The sequence below is a fragment of the Scomber japonicus genome, chromosome 14, assembly GCF_027409825.1.
Source record: "Scomber japonicus isolate fScoJap1 chromosome 14, fScoJap1.pri, whole genome shotgun sequence".
Taxonomy (NCBI): domain Eukaryota; kingdom Metazoa; phylum Chordata; class Actinopteri; order Scombriformes; family Scombridae; genus Scomber; species Scomber japonicus.
The window spans coordinates 10,437,709-10,465,119 of NC_070591.1; the positions used below are offsets into that span (position 1 = coordinate 10,437,709).

The following is a 27,411-nucleotide window of genomic DNA, read 5'->3' on the forward strand; positions in this document are numbered from 1 at the left end:
CATTCACCCATTCTCACACACATTCACAGACTGATGGTAGAGGCTGCCATGCAAGATGTCAACCTTCTCATCAAGAGGAGTTTCTAATGCTCTTTCACACACTCACACAGCAGTGGGCACAGCCCTTGGGAGCAATTAGGGGTTCAGTGTCTTGCCGTCTTGCCCAAGGACACCTCAACATGCGGAGTGGAGGAGCTGGGAATCGATCCTATATGATTAGTGTATGACCCGCTCTACCTCCGAGCTACAGCCGTCCCATCAGAGCTTAAGGCAAGAAGAGCAACTAAAGCCTCACAGGCACAAACAAAACATAGCGTGCTGCAGTAATGGCATGGTTGCTACAATATTGCTGAACCGCATAGAAGTCAATTCTTATATCCATTAATGTATCAGTAATATATCCTTTCATATGGTTGAAGACACACCATGTACAGTGTTGATGATTTGCTGATTGGCTTGACGAGTTGCACCTCTTAAGACTGCTGTTCTAAAAAAGTCTATGAAATACAGCTGACATGTTTTACACCATGTTTATAGTGTCACATATACACAATTGTACTGCGGACATTAGAGTTTTCTAGCAAATCTAATTTTGGAATCACTAATTGGAGTACAAAACATCCGTACGGATGTTTGAACAAGTTAAGTTAATCTGCCAGAGAATAGGATGTTTACAGTCACTTAATCATCATTCAAATTCATGCTAATCAATGTTAATGATGAAAACAATCCAGTTTTATTTGGGTAAATTATTACTCTGCGTCTGTTATGGAGTCACATTTTGCAGCACTGTTTTTTCACCTCAGGTCAAAAATGTGTTTTTCTTCCTGTTCCCTCAGTTGAGTTTAACACCAGACATCTGCAGGAAGTGGAACATTTCTCTGTGCTCACTGAAAATCAGATTCAAAGGTGTAAAAGCATGATTTGCAACATCATAACTAGTTTGGAGCCAGTCGTGGTCCACTATCAGCCCGTTCCTCACAAGAAAAATGACCTATAGATACTTTGAATTCATCTAGTGACCATAATGATTATGAAGTGATGCAGTGACTTCATGAGATGATTTTACCTTATGATGAGGAGGCAGGTTGGGTGAATAGTTGGATGAAAAAAAGTGGACTTTGCTGCAGGAGGCCAGTTTCCAACCTTGAGTTGTGACATTTTACTGTTGCCATGATTTAAGGTTGCATAACTTTAATATTCATGGATTCTGGGTTTTTCATTGAGGGAGAAGGAAGAGATAACAACTGTAAGGATTTTGTAATGAAATTATTTTGTGGGAAAACCATATCAGGCGCAATATATTATTCCAAGCAGAGGATTATTATATATCATAGAATATGACTGGAGGGTGTTTTAACCTACTGAGTTCTGTAACTCGACCAGCATAAAAAAAGGCACAGTGTAAATATATTGGTGTTCAGAACCTCACTAAACCTAAATGTGATGGTTTCATTTAATTTTCTTCATAATGTGGCATCACACCAGCAGTTCTACTTTCTATTTTTCTTAATTTCAAGCTAGTACTGTTTTGATCCTTTGTTTCTACTGATGAATCATTTGTTTCAATGATTAGCAAGAAAACGGGATGATTATTTAAATGTCCTGTGATGGCTGCGATGATGCAGAGAATGATGGGTTACATGGGTGAGAGCATTTGAATAAACCATCTGATTTGACGAATAATCATCTGTAAGAGTTTTGACAGGAAGTAATCATATTAATGACAGTAATATATCACTGTGACAATCAGCTGGTGTGTTTTACCTGTTTTTTTTTTGGTACATAATACGCACAGATTGCAACTCTGAAAGATCTTCAGATGTGATAAATTGGCTGTATTGATTTGCTCTAAACATTACGTGAAAGATGATTTCACAAAAACTGCCTGGTGGGAATTATATCTGACATGCCCTTCATGCTTCCTCGTAAGTTAACTTGAATTCACAATGAGCTTCATTTCGCACAAACACACACCATTACACACGATGTAATGGTGATTTAATGAACTCAATTAACAGTCTACACTAAGCCTCATGTGGGATGAGCATGACCCGGCAGTATCCTTGTTAGCTACACTGTTTGTGTATGTGTGTGTGTGTGTGTGTGTGTGTGTGTGTGTGTGTAAATGGACCTGACAGAGGTTGAATGTTGGGGGATAACTTGCTGCTTCCTGTCAAAGCTGCTGTCTGTACCATTTATCATTTTAACCCCCCCCCCCCCTCCCCTACACACACACACACCTCCCCGGTGTCCCTCTAGGTGCTACTTTGCAGCTCAATTCAATTAAATACAACTGAATGTGCCTTACAGCCAAGACACATACACAGAAATGTTTCTGAGGCATCTGAATACAGTAATAAAAAGATGATTAGACTTTTACTCCCAAAAACTGTGTATATCTTTTAAAAATGCACACAGCATACACCTAACTGCATATGTACAATCCCTAAATGTCTTTTTTGTTACATAACCATTTCTAACCCCTTCTTCCGCTTTCTTATTCTTTTCATCCCCTTTGATCTCCCACCTGTCATCTCATCCTCTTTTTCTCTGCTTTTCAGTATTAAAACATCCCATTGTATTCCTCTCTCTCTCTCTTTTTGTCTCTATCTCTCTCTCCAAACTCTTTCTTTTCCTCTTTGCCGATTTAGTTTCTATTCAAATAAGCTTCAGTGAACTGCCAGAGTAAACCAACAAAGACCACAGTACTTATTCAGTTAGCAACCTTGACAGCATGACATTAGCTGTCAAATGAATGTTGCTACCTTGCTATTTTCACTGTGAACAAATACATCCATACTGGGGATAATAGCCTCTCTTTTCCATTAGTAGTGTCATTACTGCTAGTTCTTAAGAAAAAAAAATGAAGAAGCCTTTTTATAATCCACTTTGCCTGTCATCACCTCTCAAAAGACGATTATTATCTATTTTACTTTACTTTTTAATCCATTTCTCCTCAATGAGCACCTTTATATTTGGGTTAGACATCTAAATATGCTGATCTTCATTCTGAAAAGTGCAAATCTTGACTTCAAAACCACCAAATCATGAGGAAAACAGATTTTATAAATAAGGATTTCAATTTAGGGCTAAGAGGTATGAATTAACACAACTTATTATCATTGCGGTCACAATTCTCCATCATGTACAGTTTGAAGATAATGGAGGCTTGCTACTGGATGCGTACTTTTACACGTGTCTCAGATGAGTCACATATTCTTCTCTTTAATCAAAATATAACAAACCCTGCAGCACCACAGCTAGAAAGAGTAAAAGCAGTGAGAAGTACAGTAGATGGGATGGCTCATGAAGGATCCGACTTGACAGTGTCTTGCCAGTGAGAAAATAAACGTAATTGGAAGTCAAGTCTAATTTGCAACTGAAAATTCAAAGTGGGTGTATAAACACTATGACCATGTACAAACTCGTCCGCAAAATGCAATAAATTAAATTAAATTGTCTGACTGAAAATTATGCTGAAACTTTTTGCCCTGAGATAATGAGTTTTTTAAACCTGCGGTAAACTCTTTAACACTCAACACTGACATATCATCACCTTTCTGATATGGTTTGTAAGCAAATATTTTCCTATTTAAACACCCAGCAGACACGGAGCAACATTAGCATTCATGTGGACTCATGTTTCTGACTACCTCATGAATATAAAATCCAATATTCATTCTCTTTATCTCTGTTTTGGTTTCTGCCTAATCTGACGTGCCAGATGGTTTGTTATACAGAACCATCTGAGAAGTTTGTCCTTGGTAACTGTTTGGAAAAGGTCAGGCACTTTAAAAGAAGTCCTTGGCAGGTGACTGTCTGTCTCTGTCTATCACTGTCTTACCTTGTGAGGCAGCTGACTTGCTGAGCATAACTTGAAGCCTGACAAGATAGATTCTCGAATGATGTTGTGTTCCTGCAAATCCAGCTGCCTCGCAATGTAAAGTTGATCCCGTTCTTGAGGGAAACAGCTGCGATCTGTATCGGTTGTAGCTGTTTTAAGATTTTCTTTTCTGTTTCTTAATGGCATCATGCTTATTTTTAGCACAATTAAATTCAGTGATACATTTAGGTTAGTTGTTTAGTTAGTTTAGGAAGTGTGTCTGTCTCTTTGTCTGGGCAAAATATAGGTTGATAAGTGCTGACAGGAGGGGTGTGTGTGTGTGTGTGTACACATGGGCTTTTGCACCTTGTCATGCTTTGAAAGAGTGCCCACTTCGATAGAAGAGATGGAGGACGACAGGAGGAAGAGGGGGAGAGGTAAAGGGAGGCAGGAGTGAAGAGCTAAGAGAAAGAAAGCCAGAGAAAAGAGGAAAAGAAGCAAAGAGATGGATGGAGATGGAGCGAAATAACTACTGGAGAGGAGAGGAGAGGAGAGGAGAGATATGGTATATTTGCACTCTGTCAACATATACAGACAAGAGGAGGAGCAGAGGAGGGAAACCTCTGCAATGTGTCTGCACTGTGTCAGGCATGAGATGAGCAGATGGAAGGAGAAATAAGACAGGGAGGAGACAGGAGAAGACATAGCCTTTGACGGGATTAAATAGTACAGCAGGGGGACGAGGCAAGGAGGAGGAGGACGAGGAAGAAAGGGCTGTTACGCTGTCACACTTTTGGAGAGTCCCGTAGGAAAAGGCAGAATAGGAGCAGAAGAGAGCAGCAGGAGGAGAGAGGACAAATGGAACTTTTAAAACTTGACAGGCTTTTAACTAGTTTGGGGAAAAGGAGAGGACAGAGGAAGAAGGGGGGGGGGGGGTGGTGACAAAGGAGAAAAAGAGAAAGATGGTGACGGCAGATAAGAGGATAATGGGTTTGATGGGATGAGGATTATGGAAGAGAAGAAAGGTGAGAAGGAGAGATAAAAGAAAGCAGAGAGGAGCAGAAGATAAGTGAGTGGGTGAAGGGAGGGAAGGGGGATATGAGAAGGAGAAAGAGGAACAAGATAATGATGATAAGAGAGAGTGGAGGAAGACCAAGGCTGCGTCTGAGGGCGCAATATTTACTGTCTGACATTTTATTTGAGTGTCTGGAGTCCAAATGTGTAAATGTATCCACTTCATCTGTGGCCATTTGGCACATCAAGTTAGAGTCTACAATCCAATCAATATAATCCTCTGCTCCATCATTTACTTTTGTGTTTATTAACACTACCACTGCCTATGAAGCTTATCACCATAGTGATGAATTTGACTGATAAAATAAACAAAACGACGACAACATTAATTTCCAATGATCATTAATCATTGCTAATGTGAATGTTACTCACTTATATCTTCACATTAATGTCATAAAGATACACATAAATCCATTTACATTGATTTATACTGACTGATGAGGAAGTTAATGATACAGTTTCACAACACCTCATTAAAATGCATTACTAATGTTGTTTAGTATTGTGCACACAACAACAACAACGGGAGCTTCAGTGAGTTTGCACATAAAAGAGATGGAATGTACACTAATGAATTAATTCAATATGACCCTTGTGAATACTTTGACACACACGATAAACAGAGTATCATGCCCCCAATTAATTTCCATTGTTTTGGCACATGCACGATCTTAATGAGTGCAAGGGTTGATGATTATTTTATGTACTATGGCATGACGCAACGCAACTCAGACATGCTACGTACAGACACACAGGCACACAGGGGGCAGAGAGAGGACACAAGGAAAAAGGAGGATGAGAGGAGAGGACAGTGCTGTCAGACAAAATCTGTCACATATCCCCACACAAACATACATATGTGTGTGTGTGTGTGTGTGTGTGTGTGCATCTGTGCATCCACATATTGGAATGTACTTTTACTTTATGAGCGTATACCGTTTGTGTCAATGTTGAGCATGTATGTTTGAGATACTGCGTGTACTGTAGAACATGAGGTCATCACCCTCTGCAGGGTGCATGTGTTTTCAGCTGTTTTCCCTCTCAGTGCTGTTCCTTCCTTACGCCGTACTTTCTGCCACCAGGATGACTGATGGAGATTTACAGGCTGCAGTGAACTCTCTGCTACCCCCCTGTCAGGCCTTGATGAAATCCCCTCCTGCCCCCCCCCCCCCCGCCCCCTCTGCCCCCCCCCCCCCGCCCCCTCTGCAGTCCTGAAGCGTCTCCAAACCAAATCAAAAGCTTGCAATATCACAGAGTCATCTGGAAACTTCTAAAGACTCTAACTTTTACTTCAAGAAGAGAGTAAAAGCACCACTAGATGACTGGGTATCTGTCTTCACCTGCAAATATTACATATCTACTACACTGTAGCTCCACCTGCACAAACAAACCAAAGCTGGATAAAGGTTCGCACCTGCTCTCCAGAGGTTGTTGAAAGGCAATCTAGGACATGTAGGGAAACTCTACCAGAAATAGAAGCGGATGAAAAAGGTTCATGGAAAAGCAATTTACGAGCCTTTTCATTGCCTTAACAAATGAGAACTCGTTGCACTTGTTGCAACCGTGAATCAATATGTGGACAGGCATATATGGGTGGAAGGGTTGTATAAATGGTGAAAAAAGTGACACAGGATGGAAATATTGTAAGGTTTTAAACAAGCAGGGAGTACTTTCCTCATTTCCAGAAGAAGCAGAAATGTGATTTGCTGCAAAAAAAATCAAAAAGGTACTAAACCCTGTACCTGCTAACTCCATAAAAGCTACTCCAGATAATGGAAAGGTACAGCATCCCCTAAACTAACAGTAAGATTTTACTCATGTTATTGTGTTACACCATCATTTGCTTCTTTCCAGCTCTCAGTAAAGTCAACAGCTTCAAGTGAAATACCTGAACTACACTGCTTCTCTTCCCATTTGCTTCTCTGTTCTGTGTCAAATTAGTTGTATCAGTATTTCAAATGTTAGATCTCATGCTGTTTAGTCAGTGCATTGATCCTGTCAACCTCAGCTTCTTACAGTGAAGCACAGCTAAATGAAACAACAACAAAAAAAAAAGCAAATGAATATCAAGCTTTTATCTCCAGCTCACAGGCACTTCTCTAATATTTGAAGTACCGGTCTGACAGAAGATGAAACAGGACCTTACTGGATTCCTATAAGAAAGGCTGACTCTGTTCTCTCACTCTTTCACGCTCCCTGAATGTTAAAGCTGTTTGCTGGAATTTAAATCTGAAGGCACAATTCACACATTAATAAACATTAGAGGGAGAACGTGCCTCTTTTGGTCATTCTTCAGCTGCTGTCTCAGGGGCAGGATACTTAAAAGCTTATTTGAAATATGTTGGACGGTGCCAAAATGTATTGAGAAAATCAATTCTAAATTCAAAAGTCTCTCTGCAATGCTGCGTAAGAAGAGTTCATTTACTGAAAGAACAGTCTTGGCAACTACCAATAGACAGAGGGGTAGAAAAACATGAACAACCAAATATCAGACAGAACACAGGCTGTCCTCCTGTCAATCACCTGTCTCTGCTATGAAATGCAAATAGATGAAATATGACTTATAATCTATGTGATTTTAACACATCTCATAAAGACATGGTTTGTTGTGTTGTTTTGTAATGTGCAGCAGTTTTTAATGCCATTACTTATTGTATTTTCACCTTCAGTTAGAGCTGCAGCGATGAGTCGATTGCTGTTATCGATTAATCGAATGATAGAAAATCAATCGCCAAGTATTTTGATAATTAATTTACCATTTTGAGACATTTTTTAAAAGAGGAAATATCAAAATTCTCTGATTCCAGTTCCTCAAATGTCAAATATTTTCTGGTTTAGTGAGTCCTCTGTGATAGTATGTTAGACCAAACAACTAATCAATCACTTGGGAAAATAACTTGGGGAAACTGCAAAACTGCCAAAAAAATACATGTTAATATGATACAAATTATATATAAATTAAAAACTGTTAATAAGGCAGACAATAATTTCATTCTCTGTTGATCAGATACTTGACTTGTGGTTTTTGTATTAATTAGTTCCATTTTTTTGCTGAGCTTACATTTAACCATACATCTAACCCTAACCCTATGACAAAACATTGGTGGATATTTCTCACATTTGACTTCACCTACTACTTCAATACTTTTGGCCAGCATGTTATGACTATGCTATGGGATGAAAATGGCTGCAGTTGGCAATACAATTTCTCAGTTTAAAGTACTAATATTACAAATAGGCAGCCCCCCCCCCCCCCCCAACTCTAGGATCGCTACTGCAAATAGGTTTTGTAGCACAATTAGTTAATCTGCAAATAATTTCTCCCAACTGAACTAATAATAAAGCTATAGGTATGTTATTTTAGTCATTATGCATTCTCAATATCTGATTTATTTTTATTTTATTTTAAGAGTTGAGAAAATGTGCTGTAAAACCTTTATCGTCCAAATACAGGACTCTGGAAAGCACTTACTACAGCTACAAAATTACTCAAAATAGGAGAAAATCTGATAAGCTTCTATTTCAAACACACTTATACACATGTGGACACAGATTAATATACACATAAGCGAACACATGTACCCTGAGTACTGGAGAAGCCATAAAGATCTGTACAAGGCTAATTTACTAGCACAGAGAGAACCACCATCAGGTCATAAAATACGCACATTAAACACAATAACGCACTGTAGCCCCCCTAACTGTGTGTGTGTGTGTGTCTGTCTCTGTGTGTCCCGGAGGTGTGTTTGATCTCCTGACTGTGATAATGTGATATCCAGCCCCTCGTCTTTGATCCCCTCATCACTATAAACAGTGCTGAAGCCTGGTAAACACACGCTTCCATTAACACACTGATAGCACTGTGCTCTGTGTGTGTTTGCATATGTGTGTGTGTCTGTGTGTGTGTGTGTGAGAGAAAGAGAGAGAGGGAGACAGCGATAAAGGTACTTTTAATGAGTGTACCCAGTAGAGTTAAAGTGAGTTTAAGGGCATACAATCCCCCTTTAGATAATGACCTGAAAACACTGCTGGGCTGATTCACTTCAAAACACATAAAATACAACCTGTTTCCACCACTTAGTAACATACAGTTGGTCAGCGGATCATTTAGTTAAAAAGCAAAGTTTTATTTGTGTGTATGTGTGTGTGTGTGTGTACAGTATGTGTGTTTGAAAGGGAATGAATAACAAGTGGAAAATCCCTTGTCCGTTTCATAAGGCCGTAATAGAAAAGAAAGAAGAGATAACGGATGGACACACACACAGATGCACAAATACAGCATGTGACACTCAAGCACACACCTTTAAAAACACATCTCATCGCTGTCTTAATTGCACCGATTGGTACACTGGCAATGATGTGTTATATAATAGTGTTACATCATTAGCTATAGAAACAGGTGCTGTAGGTGTAATGTTCTCCCTAAAGACTAAAAGCTGTTTGTTATCTGACACTGAAGACAGACTCCGTTTTATGCTTTATCACTCTTTACATCCAGGTTTAAAGGCTGTATTTGCTATTTAAACAATTCTTTATCTATGCTGGCTATGCTTTATCCTTCTGGGTTGGATTATTATTATAGAAGTGGGGTTTGATTTAGGAAAAGATGCCCTTCTGAGGCAGATTATGTTTGTAAAAGTCAGGAGAAGAGATGGAGTTCTTTACAAATTGTCACAGTCATGAGGAAAGAAGAACAACCCTGTTATCAGCTTTGTTTTCTGATTTAAGTCTTTTGAATGGATTTGACTGGTGTGTCATTTCTTGACCTTTTGCAAACCCAGCAGCAAGCGATTAATATATATATATGGTGCTTTTCCACTACACAGTTCCAGGAACGACCTTTTCCATTATAAAGAAGTACCTACTCAACGTGGGCGGGGTCGTCATAGCATGGCTCCGCGATACTGCTGTGACTTTGTTTTATACGCGACACAAACACATAAACAATGGAGGACATGGAGGCAGTGGTGTACTTGCTTCTGTATATGGCTTTCTGTCACACACAAAGCAACAAAATTGAGCCGTACGGCTGTAACACTGTTGCCGGTATTTAAAAATGGCGGGTTTGATTCTTGTGTGGGACGGCTCATGACTCTTCTGGCGACAACTCTTCTGACCAATCAGTGGCCGACAGTCTGTTGACGTCACATTTTAGTATCGGCTCGGCTCGCTTGGAACCTCAGCAGAGCAGGTACTAAAAAAGTAGCAGGTACCAGGTACTATCCCTAGTGGAAACGCAAAAAAAACGAGTTGAGTCGAGTCGAGTCGTGCTGGAACTGTGTAGTGGAAAAGTGCCAATATATTGATATATTGATCTACTGTTGTGAGTTTGCAGCCTAGTTGTTCGTGATATGATACGCCATCCCTTTTGTGTTTAGTGTTAGTTCAGATTGCTTCTGTAATTCACATTTCAAAAATGAAAGAAGACAGAGGATTTGACACTCCAGATGTGGGTGATCAAAGTAATAATTCCTGTGAAAGATGTTGAAAGATATTTCCTTGCTGGGGGTGTGACTGGGGCAGAATAAAGAGAAAACTTGAAATCGGAGACATTCCTTAGTGGGCTGATGGGATGACAGCTGACCACAAGTGCTATTCCCATCATAGTCATCCCCACAGTGAAGCACATCATGTTGGGTATTATCTCCATATGTTTTTTCTTTTTTGTGTGTGTGTGTGTGCCAACGATACATAATCCAGTTGCATGTGAACACTTTGAAGAAAACTGTGACATTTTTTTTGAACACCACCAGAGAACAGATCAGAAAGCACGGAAAAGCTCTCGGCTGGATGAAGGGAAGTGAGAGAACAGGACAGAGGAGAAGGAAAGGAGGAGAACAAAGGGGAGGACAGGTGTGATTCCCACTCAGTCTTCTGCACAGACCTCTGAAGAGAAGCAGAGGAGGAAAAGTAGAAAAAAAAGAAAGGAAAAAACTTAGAAGTACAGAAGGGAGCAGCAGAATCGCTCCAGTGTGTGTTCAGTCTGAATCCCAAATCAACAGGCCTGTTAAAACATGAGCGATTAGGGAGCAGCTCTGTGTTTTGTCACTTTAAAAATATGGTATAAGCGCTTTGATTTTATTTCTTGTAGCGCTGCCAGTTGTAAAGTGCTTTTTTTCTTGTTAACTGTCAAGTCCTCTTGTCTGAGCTATCATTTTTTTGGCTTTGCATAACATAAATATGAATTAAAATGCACAGATGACTAACTCCACATAGACAAATAACCTTTAATATCCTCTAACGAGTCATTTTCTGTTATTAGTTGACTCCTGAGATCACCTGCCAATCAGACAGTACGGATGGCACTGTTATTTCCTTGTATTTTCCTGCTGTTAAGTTTCTCCAGGTGGTACTCTCTAATATAATCCTACACTAATCAGTTATTATGCAAGAAATGAACAGTTTTATACTGACAGTAAATTATACAATTATACATCATTAAAAATCAGCCTTCCTCAGAGCATGTATAACACCTGTTTGACAACTCACTGCCAAAACAGGTTTATAAGCCAATTAACTGTAAATAAAGTTATCTAAAAAATCAATACCTGAGAAGATTCTTATTGCTGATTTTCTGTGTGCTGCCTTTTATCCGGATTTTTTTCTGAAAAACTTAGATACTGCTTTTTTTTAAATTGAGAACTCCCATTGAATTTCAGTGCAGGAGAAGAGCAACTATTTCTATTTAGGGAATTATATTATTTCCAATAATATTATATATTATATATACTATATTTGCACATGACATTCTGACAAATTGTCACTGCCAATGTTTTTGAGTACACACGTGTTGGTTTAGTATAGTTTATAGTTGGTTATTTTATGCTTTCTGGAGCTGTATCTTTTTTTGCACTGTGGTGAAAGAGTGTGCATCAACTGAATACAGAATAGACTTAAATCTGTCAAACTGCTTAATCATAACCTGCCAGCATAGTATGGACGCAATTACAGTCTGTGCAGCTATCTGGTTACTGCCATTTTCCCATGAATTCCAAAGAATTTGGAAAAACAACATGATTTTCCTAGCTCACGTGTGTGTGTGTGTGTGTTAATAGTTGGGATTGTATTAGCAAGGATTGGCCTGTTGATTCAGGATTCACAACTTTAAAAACCTCATTGAGTGCTTTCTAAGTGCTGATTGGATGTCACACCTGTCCGTGTCTTCCCGTTGCGTCTCCATTCGGGGAGGTCAAGTAGAACGTAGAAGGAGGACTGCTTATTGTACACTTCCCGGTCTAAGATCCTAATGGATATGGTCTTCCTGTATGGGACAAACACGTACACACACACAAACACACACACACACATAGAGGGAGGTGGTAAATGCATGCATGGTAAACAAACAATATGACAAGGTATGTACACGCACACAAAAAAAAAATTGTCTCACACACGCACGCGTACACACAAAGTGAAGTAGTGGATGTGGTGAGATGAGGTGATCCACAACCTGCTGCATGTTCACTGTCATACCAAGGAACCATCAGGAGGAGAAATGTAGAAAGAAGACAGATAGAACATTTGACTCTCCTCCTGTGTGCCTCCATTGAGAACATGCAGCTGCTGTGTGGTGGACACTCTGGGGTCAAAGTTCACAGGGCTCACCCCCTTCCTGACCTTTGGTGTCGTTGCTCTGCACCAGGCGAGGCTCTCCGATCTCTATGTAGAAGGTTTTGTTCTTCTCGTACTCCTCGTCGTCAACTACTTTCACGTTGATGGTTTTACTGAGGAGGAGGAGGAGGAGGAGGAGGAAGAGGAAGGGGGAAGGAAAAGAGGAGGAGGGAAGAAGAGAAGGAAGAACAGTGAGGAAAGTACAGGCTGGAAACTGGAAAACCAAGAGGAAACAGAAAAGAGCAGCATTTGGATTTCCCACAAGCACACATTCTCATTTTAGGATGTTTTACCTTTACGGCCGACTTTTTATATTTCCACCTCATCTAATGATAGCATGTAATGTCAGGTTAGGATATGATGCTATCGAGGCAGCTCACTGGGAAAACTGATCTGATAAAACTTCACACTCTGCCAGTTTGCGTTCCTTATCGAGACTCACTTCAATCTTCCGCTCTGCTTGTCATGTCGGAACAATAAAATGGGCTTGATATCAGCCTTTAAAAACTAAAAACTCTGTCACTTGAATGCTAAAAGCTTATTGAAAAATCTAGCATTGGCTGGTGACTTTAGTTTCTCTATTAGTAATTTTGGCAGGTGAGCAATGCTGTATCACAATGATGAATTTGGCTCGTACAAACAGGGGACATTTGGGATCCGGCAGCAGCTTTGCAATTTCATTTTGGACACGTTTGTATCGATATTTGATATTTCATATTGCGCTCCACTTTGGTTATTTGACAGTATAGTCAAATGCAGTGAAAATTCAATTAACATTTTTTGGCTGTGGGAAACCAGGACAATTCACCATCAATTCAGCCGATCCAAGAACACCATTTTCATCATAATGTAAAAAGGATTACACTATGATATGAAGTAAACAGTCTAGTAAAGGAGTTGTGGGTTCTATGTAGGATTTTGACTGAATTCAAAGTGAACTGTCTTTGAAGTTGTACAGATCAGCATATAAGGTAATCAGAGATATCAGAAAAAAAGAAATCATCCGAAAACACGCTAGCATGAAAAAGAGAGAGAGACTGAGCAGGAAAAAATGACAAAGAAGAAGAAGGAGGTTTTTAAAAGAAAGATAGTGTTTGTCTGCTGCTGCTATTAACAACAACCTCCAACAACCTCATCAATTTCAACAAGACACACTGACAGACAACAGAAACTGACAAGAAACTAGAACAATGCTGAGATGCCACAACTAAAACAGCACTTAAAGCAGTTTAACCAATCTCAATAATCAATGATCTGTAATTGTTCTCCACCGTAAACCGTTGTCTGATTAATTACAACGAAACAGCAATAAAGTGGCCATAAACTGGACTGTTGATGAACCAAGCCAATGATTTCCTTCTAAACTCTATTTGTACTTAAACTTCTAAGTGTAGCTCCTGTTATTGACCAAGACAATGTGGAGAGAGGAGATATGTGTATGTGTGTGTATGTGTGTGTGTGTGTGTGTGTGTGTGTGTGTGTGAGTGAGAGAGCGATAATGTGTATACTGTGTTAATTGTAGTAGTTGGTCTCTGTTCATATTTGGCTGAAAAGCTAATATCTGAGGTCGCGGGGCTATTAAGCAGGAAACAATGTGTGTATAGTATGTATGCGTGTAAGTGCCTCCGGGCATGTGTGTCAATGTGTGTATTTATCTGCGTTTCCAGACTGGAACAAAACCCATATTCTCATCCAAATCCACTACAGGCTATAACAAAGACTGAGCTCAGAGAGTCCTCATAGGCCTATAGGGAGGAATATGGGAACACACACACACAAACACACACAGTAAACACACACATAAGAGCTTATATAAGCGATTATCTCTGATCACAGGCCTGCAACCTGTTTTGGATCTTCAATCGGCATCATTTTAGCAGCATTATATTTGAATCCACTTTTAAGCAGCAATTCTTGAAATTTAAATTAAACTTAAAGCAATACCACAATGTAAAAGTAAATGTCCTGCAATAAGAAATATTCTTACAGGACATGTATCATACATATTTCCAGATCTATATTTTTCATCTGGGGCCCTACTTGAGTATCTTTGCAGGATTTAAAGTAAAAAAAACCCTCCTTATTTATCTTATACTGGCCCTTAATGCAGCCCCTCAGTTCAGCCTCTGTCTGAAACAGGCTGTTTTAGCGTCTGTCTCCTGATGAGCCCCTCTGTCCTGATTGGTTAGCTTTTGGAAGCTTACTCCGACTCCAGAGGATACATAAACAAACAACAGTTGAAGGCTTTTACTTCTTTCTCAATATACTTAACTCAAAAGGACAACTTCTGAAATATATTTATACAACATTCGAGTCCGATTCAGGACAACACAAACACCCCGTGGGACAACCTTAACAACCACCTTACCACCAGCAACATCACAACAGTATAATAAATCATAACAGAAAATCAAAAAAAGCATATGTTTCAAGCCATATATGTTTAATGTGATTTTAGCATTTTATGGTGTCATGTGAAAAAATTAGACAATCCCAACTGGTGTAAGAGTAAAAAAGTACACACAGCAAATGTACATACAAGTATCAAAAGTGAAAGTATTCATATTGAAGAAGAACTACTTTTCAGTGTTGTGATATTATATAACTGTATATGTTCAGTATGCAGCCATATAATGTTGTATCTGGTCAATATGGAGTTAATTTCACACATCTGACTCTGTTAGGCAAGTACCACCAAATATTTGTGCTTAAGAAGTACTTGAGTAAACAGACTTATTTACTTTCCTGCACTGACTCTCTGGGTGTAGTGGAAGATGACTTGGCATCCTCAGCGTGCCTCATTTATGGCAGAAGACTCACTGCAGCCTACTAATCATCTAATTATGCACAAGAGCATCACGGGTTAATCTATCAGCTGCTTAATACAAACACAGCAGAGGTTAATCCATTGAAATATCATATGCAAACACCAACACACAGACATACTCACACATGCAAATGTCAGGGGTTAACTCATTACACTACAGGGATTAGCCCATTTATCACTGTCCCATAACAGCAGATGGAGAACGGTTTGCACCTTCTGGCCTGGAGAAGCTCCTGACCTACAGACTGCCAGTTAACACTCACATAGCAGCTGGAGGAGTGATGGAGTAGCTCCCTCCCCTGCCTCAAGGTGGGGCCCTTGAGCAAGGCACCTTACAACCCAATGGATAGAGTGGAAAGGCTCAAGGTACTAAAATATTTATATTCCCACTAGAGGTATAATTTCAACTACTACAATTAATATAGGACTATTATGAGTGGACTAGAAGGACCTCATATGATTTTGACAATTACCAAATAGATCTTTGTCAGTTTGGCAAGTTTGTATTCACCAAATTGCCTACTGGTTCCTTCGTTGAGTGTGTTTCCACGCTGAGAGGCAATGCACATCTTCTCTTCACCTCGATGAAAGCTCTCATTAACAATTCACTGCAGCCTCCATAGTTCTTAACCCTCTTTTACAAATAAAACAACAAATTGCTGATTCATGAGACTAATATTTTCAGATGACCGCTCCTTTAAGCAGGACTTCAGAGATATTTACAGAGTACAGACATGGCAGATTTACACAGGATTAGGAACACAGATGACCGCAATTAACACAAATCAAAGGACTCAAAGCAACACCCATGTGAATAGGACTTCAGGCAGTATTAGCCGTAAAAACATTTCTATGAAATGAGCCACAGAACAAATGCTTTGAGTCATTAACCTAATTCATCAATGCTTTTCGTTAACCAGTGATGGATATCTAACTTTAAATCAGAGGAAATGTAAACAACTTTGTGTGGAAAGAGAATTAAACCATGTGATTTAACTCTCCATTTATGTGTAAAAATGACAATAAATCATTTTTGCAGGGACAGAGAGTGGTGGACTTTTCCTTTTTCCCAATTTCGGGAATGGTGACTCCTCTGTTAAATCTGGCAAACATCACAGATGACCAACTCAATGGAAAAACACACAGACACATATTCACATTCACTCATAGTCTGACAAACACGTGCAGACTATTTATCAATGCAGATATCATTCATCCACAGTGAACTGGACGACTTTATCATCTTCATCTGCACCTCTTACCCTCAATCGTTACACACATAAACATTTATCAGCGCACACACTCAAACACGCAAAAACACATGAACACACATTTCCCACCACATAACAAACATATTGGCTCTACAGTGTGCTGTCCCGTTGCCATGGTAACACAATGTTTGGGTAACCAACAGGGGTGGAGAAGATTGTTTCCAGACCAGTGATGGGTGTGTGTGTGTACTGACAAGTGAGTATATTTGAGAAGGAGAAGAGGTCAGATGCTGTACATACACAACGTTGATTTGTGTGTTCGTATACTGTATGTGTGTGTGTGTGTGTGTGTGTGTGTGTGTGTGTGTGTAATAGTGTGTGTAAGAGAAACTTTGATATTACACAGTGGCGGACAATGTTTGCAGTAAGTGGTGTCTCTTTGTGGGTCTGTATTCACTCAGATGTTAATCTACCAACCATATGTACAGTAAGAATAGTGTAAACAAACGCTTGTGTGTTTAAGAGTGTGTGTGTGTGTGTGTATGTGTGTGTGGCCATGTGATGGTTTAGTAGGAAAAGCGGGGTCTGTAATATTTTCACGTAAAGTTACACTTATCACACACACACACACACACACAGACACACAGACACACACAGACACACACACACAGACACACACACACACACACACACACACACACACACACACACACACACACACACACACACCACAGACAGAGGTGGTATCACATATGCATGACAGCATTCACACATGTATCACACAAGCATGCTTTCACACCCACACACATACTAAAGGAATTTCAGCTGCGGAAATTCAAAAATGCACACACACACACACACACACACACACACACACACACACACACACACACACAGACTCACACACACAGACAAAGACACACACACACATAGACTCACACACACATTACTTTCGGCACATATGTCCTCTATCTGACTTTGCTAAAACACATAGGGCCTACAAAAATTAAATACATAAAAAACCTCACTGGTGAACATCTGAGCAGCTGTGATAGATCTCTGCTCCATCACTTCTCCATCACACTCCATCTCCTTTTTTCCTCGGTCTGTTTCATGTGCTGTTTCTCTCTCTCCTTTTTTTTTTTTTTGTCTTCCATAAACAAGATTCCTGCAACACTTTTAACACTTGGCCACTGTCAAGGTTTATAAAACATTTCACTTAAACTCTTTAATAGAAAAAACTTCCCCAGAATGAGCCAGAAGTATGAGGCATGATGGAATAAACAGCCGATATATTACTCAAAAACAGCTTGACCGAGCAATAATAAAGCAGGGGATGGATTCATAAATGACAAACACACACCTTTGCCAGCTGATGATCTAATTTTGCCAAAAGACAATTTCACCGTTAGTGTGTCTGTCCATGTTGCTGACCTCCACTTCTTCTTTTTGCTGATCAAGTTTACTCATGATTCACTTTCAAATCGTCATGATTTTCCACACTCGCCTCTTCACTAAATAAATGATTTAGCAGGTTTCTGGCTCTGGTGCTCCTGCAATTTGGATCTTGAATATTTGGCATTGTGAGAACACCGTTAACCGTCCCATGATGCTTCGAGACATGAAAGCGGCGGAGCTTTTTTATCAGAGTACCTCGCATGATTTAGCTCATAATCATCAGCATGTCTCTGCTATTCCTTCAATAACACTTAACCGCACAATAAATGTAGTTTATCTCCAAAGGGAGCACATTAGAACTTGACAGGGAAAGACATAGGGCGATATGTGTTAGAGATTGAAATGACAGATTGCTCACAGCTAAAAGGTAGATGTGGATTTGGTCATCAGAAAGACTTTCAGAACTAAACCGACCCGAATGTCAATTTAAGCTTGGTGTTATATATAAAATGTCCAAAACACATTTTTGGCATCCCTTAAAGTAGAACACTTACACTTTATTTTATATGTCCTTTGATTTTACACTGTTTCTGTGAAAAATGTGTATGTAGTTTGTAGGTATTTAAAAGTAAAATTTACAGAATGCTTGGTCAAATTTGGTAAAATTGTAAGAAAAGTTGGACAAAAAGTTCAGTTAGTGAAGTTGATTGAGTTGGTAAGTACCTCTCATTGTATTTGGATTCATAAGGTTAGGGTTTCAAGTGTGTATTTTTATGGATCAAACTGCATTTGAGCAAATTAGTTTGTTTCTTGAAAGCTAAAAATAAAGACAGATACTGATATTGATCCGATACTGACGTAGATAGCTGGCTGGGTTATTGATGACAATGAGATGATCTGATATTAGATACCTTTTTAAAAAACAAAAACAAAATCAAATATTTTTGTAAATGTATCTCAATTACTTTATTTGTTACATTATTTTTTACAAAGTGAGAAAAGCTATGTTTAAGTCAAGCCGGATGTTTCCTTACACATAAAAGAATCCTCCCAGTCTCTTCCACACAGTGAGGCATTAAACACAGGTATCAGATCAGTACTCGCTATCAGCTGATACCCAAAGCCCAGATATCAGTAGTTAAGTTGAATTGGTGCATCCCTAAAAATGACACTTTCAAAGAAATGTCTTATACATTAACTTCACAGCAGCTACTTTGATTACATGCAATCAGTATGAAAGTAAGGGATTCATAAAATAACATAACTGAACATTTGAAATGGATGAAATGTCTGAAACCCACAAGTACATGACTGTGTAATTATGGTCTTTCAAATATGAAATGTATTGCATTTATTTGCTCTTAAGGACAAATCTCTGACATAAATACACAGATAGTTTCAGTGTCTATATGTTTTCATCACTAACAGGTGATGGGATGAACATAATGCAGTATCCAGTAAGACTCGACTGTGTGACTGGAACTGTGATAGAGGTCCTTCAGAGCAGAGGCCCTTCTGCATGCCATCTTTGTATGGCATTTTTCCATTTACTTTGTAGCTTTATGCCCACATGGGAAAACTAAGTTACCAGAGGCTTTCTATTGCATGGCACATTTGACACTTACAAAGCACTTTCCCCTGCATTACACAAACACATATACACACAGGAAGTTGTAAAGCACAACAGACATTAGTGCCAGTGACTCCCTGCTCCTCAGCAACCTGCCTTAGCGACGTATTTGGATCGGAAAATTTGAGAGTTTGGGAACCACAGCTTTATTTTAGGTTTGGGGGGAAAAATGCTGCTGCTCAGCTGGTTTGTGTGTGTGTGTGTTTTTGTGTGTGTGTGTGTGTGTGTGTGTGGACGAGCAGAGGAAGGGAGGTAGTGGACAATCAAGTCTATTTTGCATGACATTGATGGTAGCAACCTGCATGTTCTTTATCTGTGTGTGTAACTGATTTTATACATGTTCAGATGCATGTCAGAAGTGTGTGTGTGTGTGTGTATGTGTGTGTGTGTATTACTTGCCTTTTTGACTGCGAACTGGTTTGTTTGTGTGGAACAGACTGCTGGTGGGTGGGTGGACTTTGGTCGCAGACTAAACAAAAGTATTGTGTGTTTATGTTATTGTGTATATTGTGTGTGTTTGTGTGGACGGATTAAAGAGTGTTAGCATGAGTGCCAGTTTGTGAATGTGGACATTTGCTTGCTTGTGTGATGTTGAACATAGGAGTGTGTACGTGTGTGAGTTGGTGAACGTGACAGCAACAGCAGAGTGGGATTTTATTAGCAGTGTGAACACCTATGTGTGACAGATTAAAACAGGGTGTGCTGAATGTGTGTGTGTGTGTGTGTGTGTGTGTGTGTGTGTGTGCTGTTTACACACAGTGGTTTTATAGGACAAAGCTGATAATGTTGTTGGCTGCAGTGGGAAACCACAACAATAGGCTGACAGTGCTCAGCCAGGCCTTCTTTAATAAGCTCCAGTCTGCTCACTAATACATATAATCCTGAGTTTATGGAGGCTAATGAAAACACAAAAGATTACACACACATACACACACACACCTGCAACAGGGCTACTCTCGATCCCTCGGAGACTACAGTGTTCCCAATTTATCTCTGAGTGTTTCTATGATATCTTATCATATGAAAACAAAATGGTTTTTTTGGTTAACTGATCCTGATTTGAACTTCAGTGCATTGACAGCTGTCTCCACTAAAGCTGTTTGATTCTTCAAACATGTCGTTGCTGGGTCTTGGGAAAATATGGCCGGTGCATAAGAGGGTTACAATATTTTATATATGCGATTTGTAATAAACTGATGAATAAAAGAGGAATGAATATTTATTATTTCTATTTACATTTCTGAATTCATCATGAAGATACATATGCTGACTAATTCATGAAATTCAGTTGTTCAATTGGCACATTTTCTTATAAAGACAAGTATCATAGGGTTATTCAAAGCTGATGCTGTGAGGTTTGAAGTGAAATTACAATTGTGTTATAAAGAGCTCCTGGACTGTCATGTCACAGATATTAGAGGCAGGTTCAGTGGATGACTAGATACTGTAGCTAGTTGGCTAAAGGTTGCAGGCAGGAAATGATAGGTTGAGACCACCATGCTTGCATATTCATCGCAATTTACTGCCTGACATTTTACTGCATCCATAACCAATATTTACCACATTTAAACATATTTCAAGTGATCATATTACCCCAAACCGTGAGAATCTCCTAACCAAGTGGTATTTGCGCCTAAACTTACCACACTTTAATAACAGCACTGTCCCACCATACAACATAATTATATTGTACTGTAACATCTGAACCATTATAATTGTAGTGATAACAGCTGATAACGCCCTTTTAATGGGCTGACAAGGTGAAAAACAGCTGTCAAAAGAAGGTAAATCATATTCCAACTGTAATGAGATGGATTAAAACTGGTGGCCGCTGGGAGGAAAAACATCAATCTTGAACCTCATTTTAGAAAATTATTAGTGTGACTGGAAAGTATGAATGAAAAGGATGGTTATGGCTAAAGTTGCAAATGCCTAGTGGAAAAAAGAATCACTTGTTGTTACTGGGAAGCTTCAAGTAGCCAGCTGTAGAGGCTCATGGTTGCGCTGTAACTTTTCCCGGATGCATCCATTTTAGAAAGAAGATCAAAGTTTAGCTCAATAATCTGTTTCTACTTCCTTTGAGGAACATAACAGCTTTTATAGCTTTCTTGTCTCAGCCAGAAGGTCGGTGAAGAACTGCAGTGACAGCCATTTTGCTTGTTTTCTCAGCTTGGAGTCACTTTATCAGCCTGATACTGAGCAGGGCCATTTTTATTGGACAGTACTATGCAAAACAGTTGACAAAGCCATAAACATTTTTTTTTCCCCTTACTGGTTTGTGTGTGCTTCAGACCCTCCTCTGTCATTCAAACTATTTTTTATCATCATAGGGAGTTTCCCTAACTTCACTCTCTTGCCACAGTCTGGCTATCTTTCCTTCATTCCTATCTGCAGGATATCTTACGAACCAAATAAGGAGTTTGGAAAATCCTGGGGACTCCCTCACACACATACACAAGCACACACAACTATAAACACACATACTGTACTCACACACTCAGCCTCACACAGGAAATGTCTTGTAAATCTGATTGAAAACACGTCTCTGCTTGTGTGTGTATGTAACGTATAAAATCATATTGCAACAACTTCCAACAGCTTCACATATGGAAGCTGCTGGGGTTTGTAAATGACATCCTTTTTTGGTAGCTTCACATTTGGGGACAAGTTGTTGTTTTTTATGTGTGTGAGAGAGAGAGAGAATGTGTGTTATGGTCCAGAATTGAGACTATAGTTGGACTTGTGGGTCAGTGTTTAACAGTGAATGCTGGATTGCAACGTGATGATATCGTCATGTTGTGTTGCAATCGAAACATAACACGTGCACAAATACAAAACTGTCTTTGCTCAAAGAAATACGACTTTGGTGATCTTGGCCGAAAGTGGATTACAGTGTGTCAATAAAGACTTCCATTAGCTGGATCGCTTACGGGACAAGTTACATCATGCATTCACCATGCCTCTTTTGTGGAGTGGTTTATACTCAGAGGAAGGTTAATACAAGTGGATGGTGAAACACACTTAATAAGCCATGATCACTAATCTTTTGGACTCTGGCTTTCCGTTCTCTTAAGGTTCAGCAAGGTCAAAGACAGCTTGCTATTAGTTAGCGGTCGAAATTCATGCGTCAAAGCTCAGCAAAGTTAAAGTTATTGTTAAAAACTTTACTGCATGCAACATGAATCTACTGTTTGGGGTGATTCTTTTTAAATGTAGGCTATAAATTCTGCTACAAAAGTTTGCATATACATACTGCTCTCTCTCTCTCTATCTCTCTCTCTGTCTCTTTCTCATTTCCCACGTTGCAGTCCCTAACTTTGTTTTTCTTTTAAGTAGGTTTTTTTTTTTTCTCTATGGCATAAAAGTCTAATACTCAGCTAATTAATGGTGGTTTTAGTTATTCCAGTCAGGATTAAGTGAGAGATTGCTGAGCTCTGCAATTTACATGTCCTGGATAAACACACTCACACATGCACACACACACTCAATGCAGTTTATAATTGCCATTACAGCAAGAAAAGAGTTAGAAGTTAAAAGGAGGGACAGATGGTGGTGCTGCATAACAAAGCGATATTTAAATATAGTGCATATATCATGTTCTGTATGTACAAACCAACCACTTCATTATGAGAATGGGAGAAGAAAGGCAAGAATATGTGTGTGAGAGAGTGGTAGCAAAAGGATATGAATGCTAATCAGCTGAAGGTGCCAAACCAGCTACGGTGCTCCATCATTTCCCGGCTATTTATGAGCTGTAAGCTGCACGGTGGGATCAGTGCTGATGGAGAATGGCGCACAGTCAAGTGAACTGAAGAGCCTCTGGAGCCACAAACCACAAACTGTGGATGTGAAAGTCTCTCCTTTCTACCAACTGCTCTCTGATTATATTAAGACCACTCTAACCTCAGAAATAACAGCTCTGTAAGACATGAACCTTTAGCCAGACAGAAACTGGCTGTGAGTGCTCAATGTTTACCATCTTTAGACATTATATATCATATATCATACATTTATAGCATGTTTACACCATAGCTCCAAAGGTCAAGGCACAGTCTGCATAATTTACAACACTACTAATCAGTTCAATTACCCCAACTGCTGGTCAGAATGTTAATATTAGACAACTCAATTGCTCAGATTATGTTAAATTGCAATGTCTTTGAACATTAATGCCAATAGTTTTTCATATATCTGTGCATGGTAACTATAGAATGGTTAGAATATGTTTGAGGTAAGGGTGGGAAAAGGTTGGGCAAAGAACAAGGATAACATTTTCGGCAAAATATGTATATGTGACGTCAGGTTGCATCTAATAAGGGAGTTACCTGCAAACCTCAGCAGCGACTGTTACCTTAACAGTGTTTAGGGACATTTTTGTGATGCATGAATGCAAGCTGAAGCATGATGGAAAACACTGTGACTATCAAAACAATCTAGGTGGCAAAACAAGCTTGAAAAAAAAATTCCACACGTTTTATACTTGAAATGCTAGTACTTTCTGAAACCAGCAGGATGGTTTCAGCTTCTCCTCTATGTCTTCTCATCTCTGTCATACCATTTCCCAAAATGACAATAAAATGATGTGGGAAAGACATTCAAATTTGAGTTTCATAGTTTGGCATGTCTGATGGGAACACTTCACCACACCCTCCTGTGTGTAATCCATCTCCTTAAACTATGAAACATTGGTGTCAAAAATACAAAAAAATTATCAAGTTCTAGAAACATTTGCTTGATTTAAAAGACAATATTTCACATGGAGGTCACACAGGATTTAATATAATCAAGTCTTAATGCAAACTCTGGAGGTGCTTATTAATACCAGATGATAATTCAACTGATAACTCATATCTAGACATAATCTGCATTTGAAATGCATATAAATGGCAGCTGTTCAGGTAGCTTCCTTGTCACCTCGGTAAGTATTCCCAAGAAAAATGGCTCCTATGGCTCCTGGGGAATGCTGCATTTTTAATGGAACATATGTCATTACTGGTGCTTTATTACAACCCAGCCCTGCTCAAAAGTCACCACAGAAGTTGTATGAGATGAAAGCTGGTTGGGGATTAGTATATGACACCTCTTCCCACTTTTCACTTATTGCTTTTTCTCAATTTACTCTCTTCCATTCACTTGTAGGATATAGAATGCATTTAAGGCAAGTGGCCATTTTACATGAAAACACCCTAGAGTCTTTTTGATTATTTTTTTCCCTGAATATAAGCATCATATATGTGTGTGTGTGTGTGTGTGTGTGTGTGTGTGTGTGTGTGTGTGTGTTTGCTTGCCTCTCCTACTTGCCTTCTATTTTCTCTCACTGTGTTTTGATTACACGCTCAATCAGCCACTTTTCTTGGCGTCTGGGAGTCAGTGTATGTATGTGTGTACGTGTGTAAGGAAAGAAAGGTGGGTTGATACAGTGTAGACTGTGTAGACTGTAATAGAGGGCAGCTGGTAAAACCAGGGTTAGAAACTAACAGATTGCTTTTAAACAGTTCATGACAAGTACATAAACTACATTCTGTCAACTGGAAACAAGACTAGGTCAAAACCTGGTACATAGCTGAACTGTGTATGTAATGCTGGAGGGCTTTTAATTCAAAATGACAGATACAGGAAGTGGTGGCATGTGGCGAGACATAAGCCCTGGGAAGTCTCATAGTTCACGGTTTGTATTTCATATTTAATCATCATCTGTGATAAGTGGTAAGAGTTTCTTCATATTCCCTTAAATGCTGTTTATTAATATTAATCCTAATACAGATGCTTTATTCTTCATTGAAAGCAGTGTATGTGCCAGTAGGAGAGTTATGTATCATCAGCAGCTCCACACATGTTTGGAGCAAATTTCCAAATAGGTGTTATTTGGACAAACTGGGAACCTATAGTTACTTTCTCACCTGAAAGAAATACTAAACTTAATAAAGTGGAATATTAACAGGCCTACAGCGAAAATGACAACAGCCTAATCGTGCCATGGTCCTTGTCATGGACATTCACGGTCATACAGCTGGCCCCAAAGAGATCAGTTTAAATGGATGTATTTACTGATCTCTTTGTTGTTTGCATTTGGCGGCCACTGCCTCTCCTCTCTTTACTCAGTACTTATTATAAACACACAGAAAACAAAGTCAGTTTTAGAACATGAATTCTACAGTACATGCAAACATTGTATAAATGCACTGAACATATGAAAAACTACTTAACCCTTGTGTCGTCCTCCAGTGTCAAATTGACCCCGTCTGTTTTGACTGTTCTTTCTTTCCTCCCTTCCTTCCTTCCTTCCTCCCTTCCTTCCTTACTTCCTTCTTTCCTTCCTCCTTGCCTCCTTTCCTTCCTTATCTCCTTATCTCTTCTTTCCTCCCTCCTTTCCTTCCTCCCTCCTTCCCTTCTTCCTTCCTTCTTCCTTCCCTCCTTCACTCCTTTCTTCTTTCCTTCCTTCCTTCCTTCCTTCATCCCCCCTCCTTTCCTTCCTTTCCTCCTTCTCTCTTTCTTTCTTTCTTCCCTCCTTCCTTCTTTCCATCCTTCTTCCTTCCCTCCTTTCCTTCCTTCTTCCTCCCTCCCTTCCTTCCTTGACTTGAGGACAACAGGAGGGTTAAAGAAAAACAGGCTGAAAGTGTTTTACTGCCCTCCTTCATCTCTGACTGTACTCAGTATCATTGATGGCATCCCTAATGGGCATGTGAATATGATCAATGCTTTGTTACGCAACCGCACCCAACAGTGATGTCACAGGATCCTACAGCATATCACTGCAGTAAGGTAAAAATTTAATCCACTGGAGGTCAACCAAAACAATATTTTCAAGGGGTGCTAAATTACTCTTAAAGGGATAATCTGTTTAATTACAAACTAAACTTGGACAGGATGAAGCTAGAATCTGAGTTGGCATTTGTAGACATTCTACTGCAGCTGATTTCCACAGTAATTATGTCCTCAGATAAATGTAATGCTGACACAAATTTTTGTAATTGCATAGAAGTACATGTTTGACTATAAGGTAGCACACAACATAAGCAGTAATTACATTTCTTCCAAGACAAATCTGTCAAAACAAATGAGTAACTTTGATACCATGTGCTATGAGAGAGCACTTCAGACTAACTTGCCATCAAATATGTTGTCCCATAAAGAATCAGAAAAGAACAGAGAAGCACTTGTTAAATTAATCAGTAATAAAGAGATGCTGATTAGTCTTTAATGATTTCCCTGCCTGATGTAGCAGCTTTTCTACAACTCTACTGTGAATGCATGCAACCTGCAAAAGTGGGCTCTAATTCATTAGCAGGAAACATTTGTATGAACTGGTCGCCGGTGCTGAGTCAGACCACACAAAAGACAGCAGGGGAAAAGCAAACGGCAGAGCTATTCACACGGCTGGAAACCATACAATAACCTTCACTGTCTTTCTGTCAGCCGCTTGCTCTTTGCCATTTTCCTTTACAAACTTCTAAGGGATAAAAAAACACTCTCTTTCCTCCCATTGACATTTTCTTTAAATCTACAGATTCAGTGGCTCACTTCACCCCCCCCTCCACCCCCCACCCCCAAACCTCTTTTCAATCTCTCCATCCACCGCCGCCCCCTCATTCTTCTTCTTGTCCTCCTCTTCCTCCTCTTGTTGGCTGATCTGGTTTAGCAATGGCACACTATTCCAGTTGGCAATAACGGTCTCTCTTCTCTTCCTGCCACTTACACACAAACTCCAAATCTCTTTCATTTCCCCTCCAATTTTCAAATGAATTTTATTGGCATGAAATGAAGAGGTCCATTCACCTCCCTCCTCGGCACTTCTCGATGTTTCTGTTTCGAGTTCACTTCATAAAGCTTTCGC

The 27,411-nt window shown here is 39.4% G+C and overlaps 1 protein-coding gene across 8 annotated transcripts in view; it reads right to left on the bottom strand.

Annotated features, from left to right (window-relative positions):
- Positions 1 to 27,411, bottom strand: part of slc8a1b (solute carrier family 8 member 1b) — a 126,325-nt gene that overhangs the window by 24,270 nt on the left and 74,644 nt on the right. For 2 of the 8 annotated variants that reach the window (XM_053332542.1, XM_053332547.1), the window contains exon 4: positions 12,506 to 12,624. In XM_053332542.1, the coding sequence (XP_053188517.1) occupies positions 12,506 to 12,624 (119 nt within the window). Of the gene's footprint in view, positions 1 to 6,266; positions 6,278 to 8,233; positions 8,245 to 8,372; positions 8,378 to 12,051; positions 12,162 to 12,419; positions 12,431 to 12,505; positions 12,625 to 27,411 lie in introns of all 8 variants that reach the window. The other 6 variants (XM_053332549.1, XM_053332545.1, XM_053332548.1 and 3 more) reach the window with 6 other exon arrangements.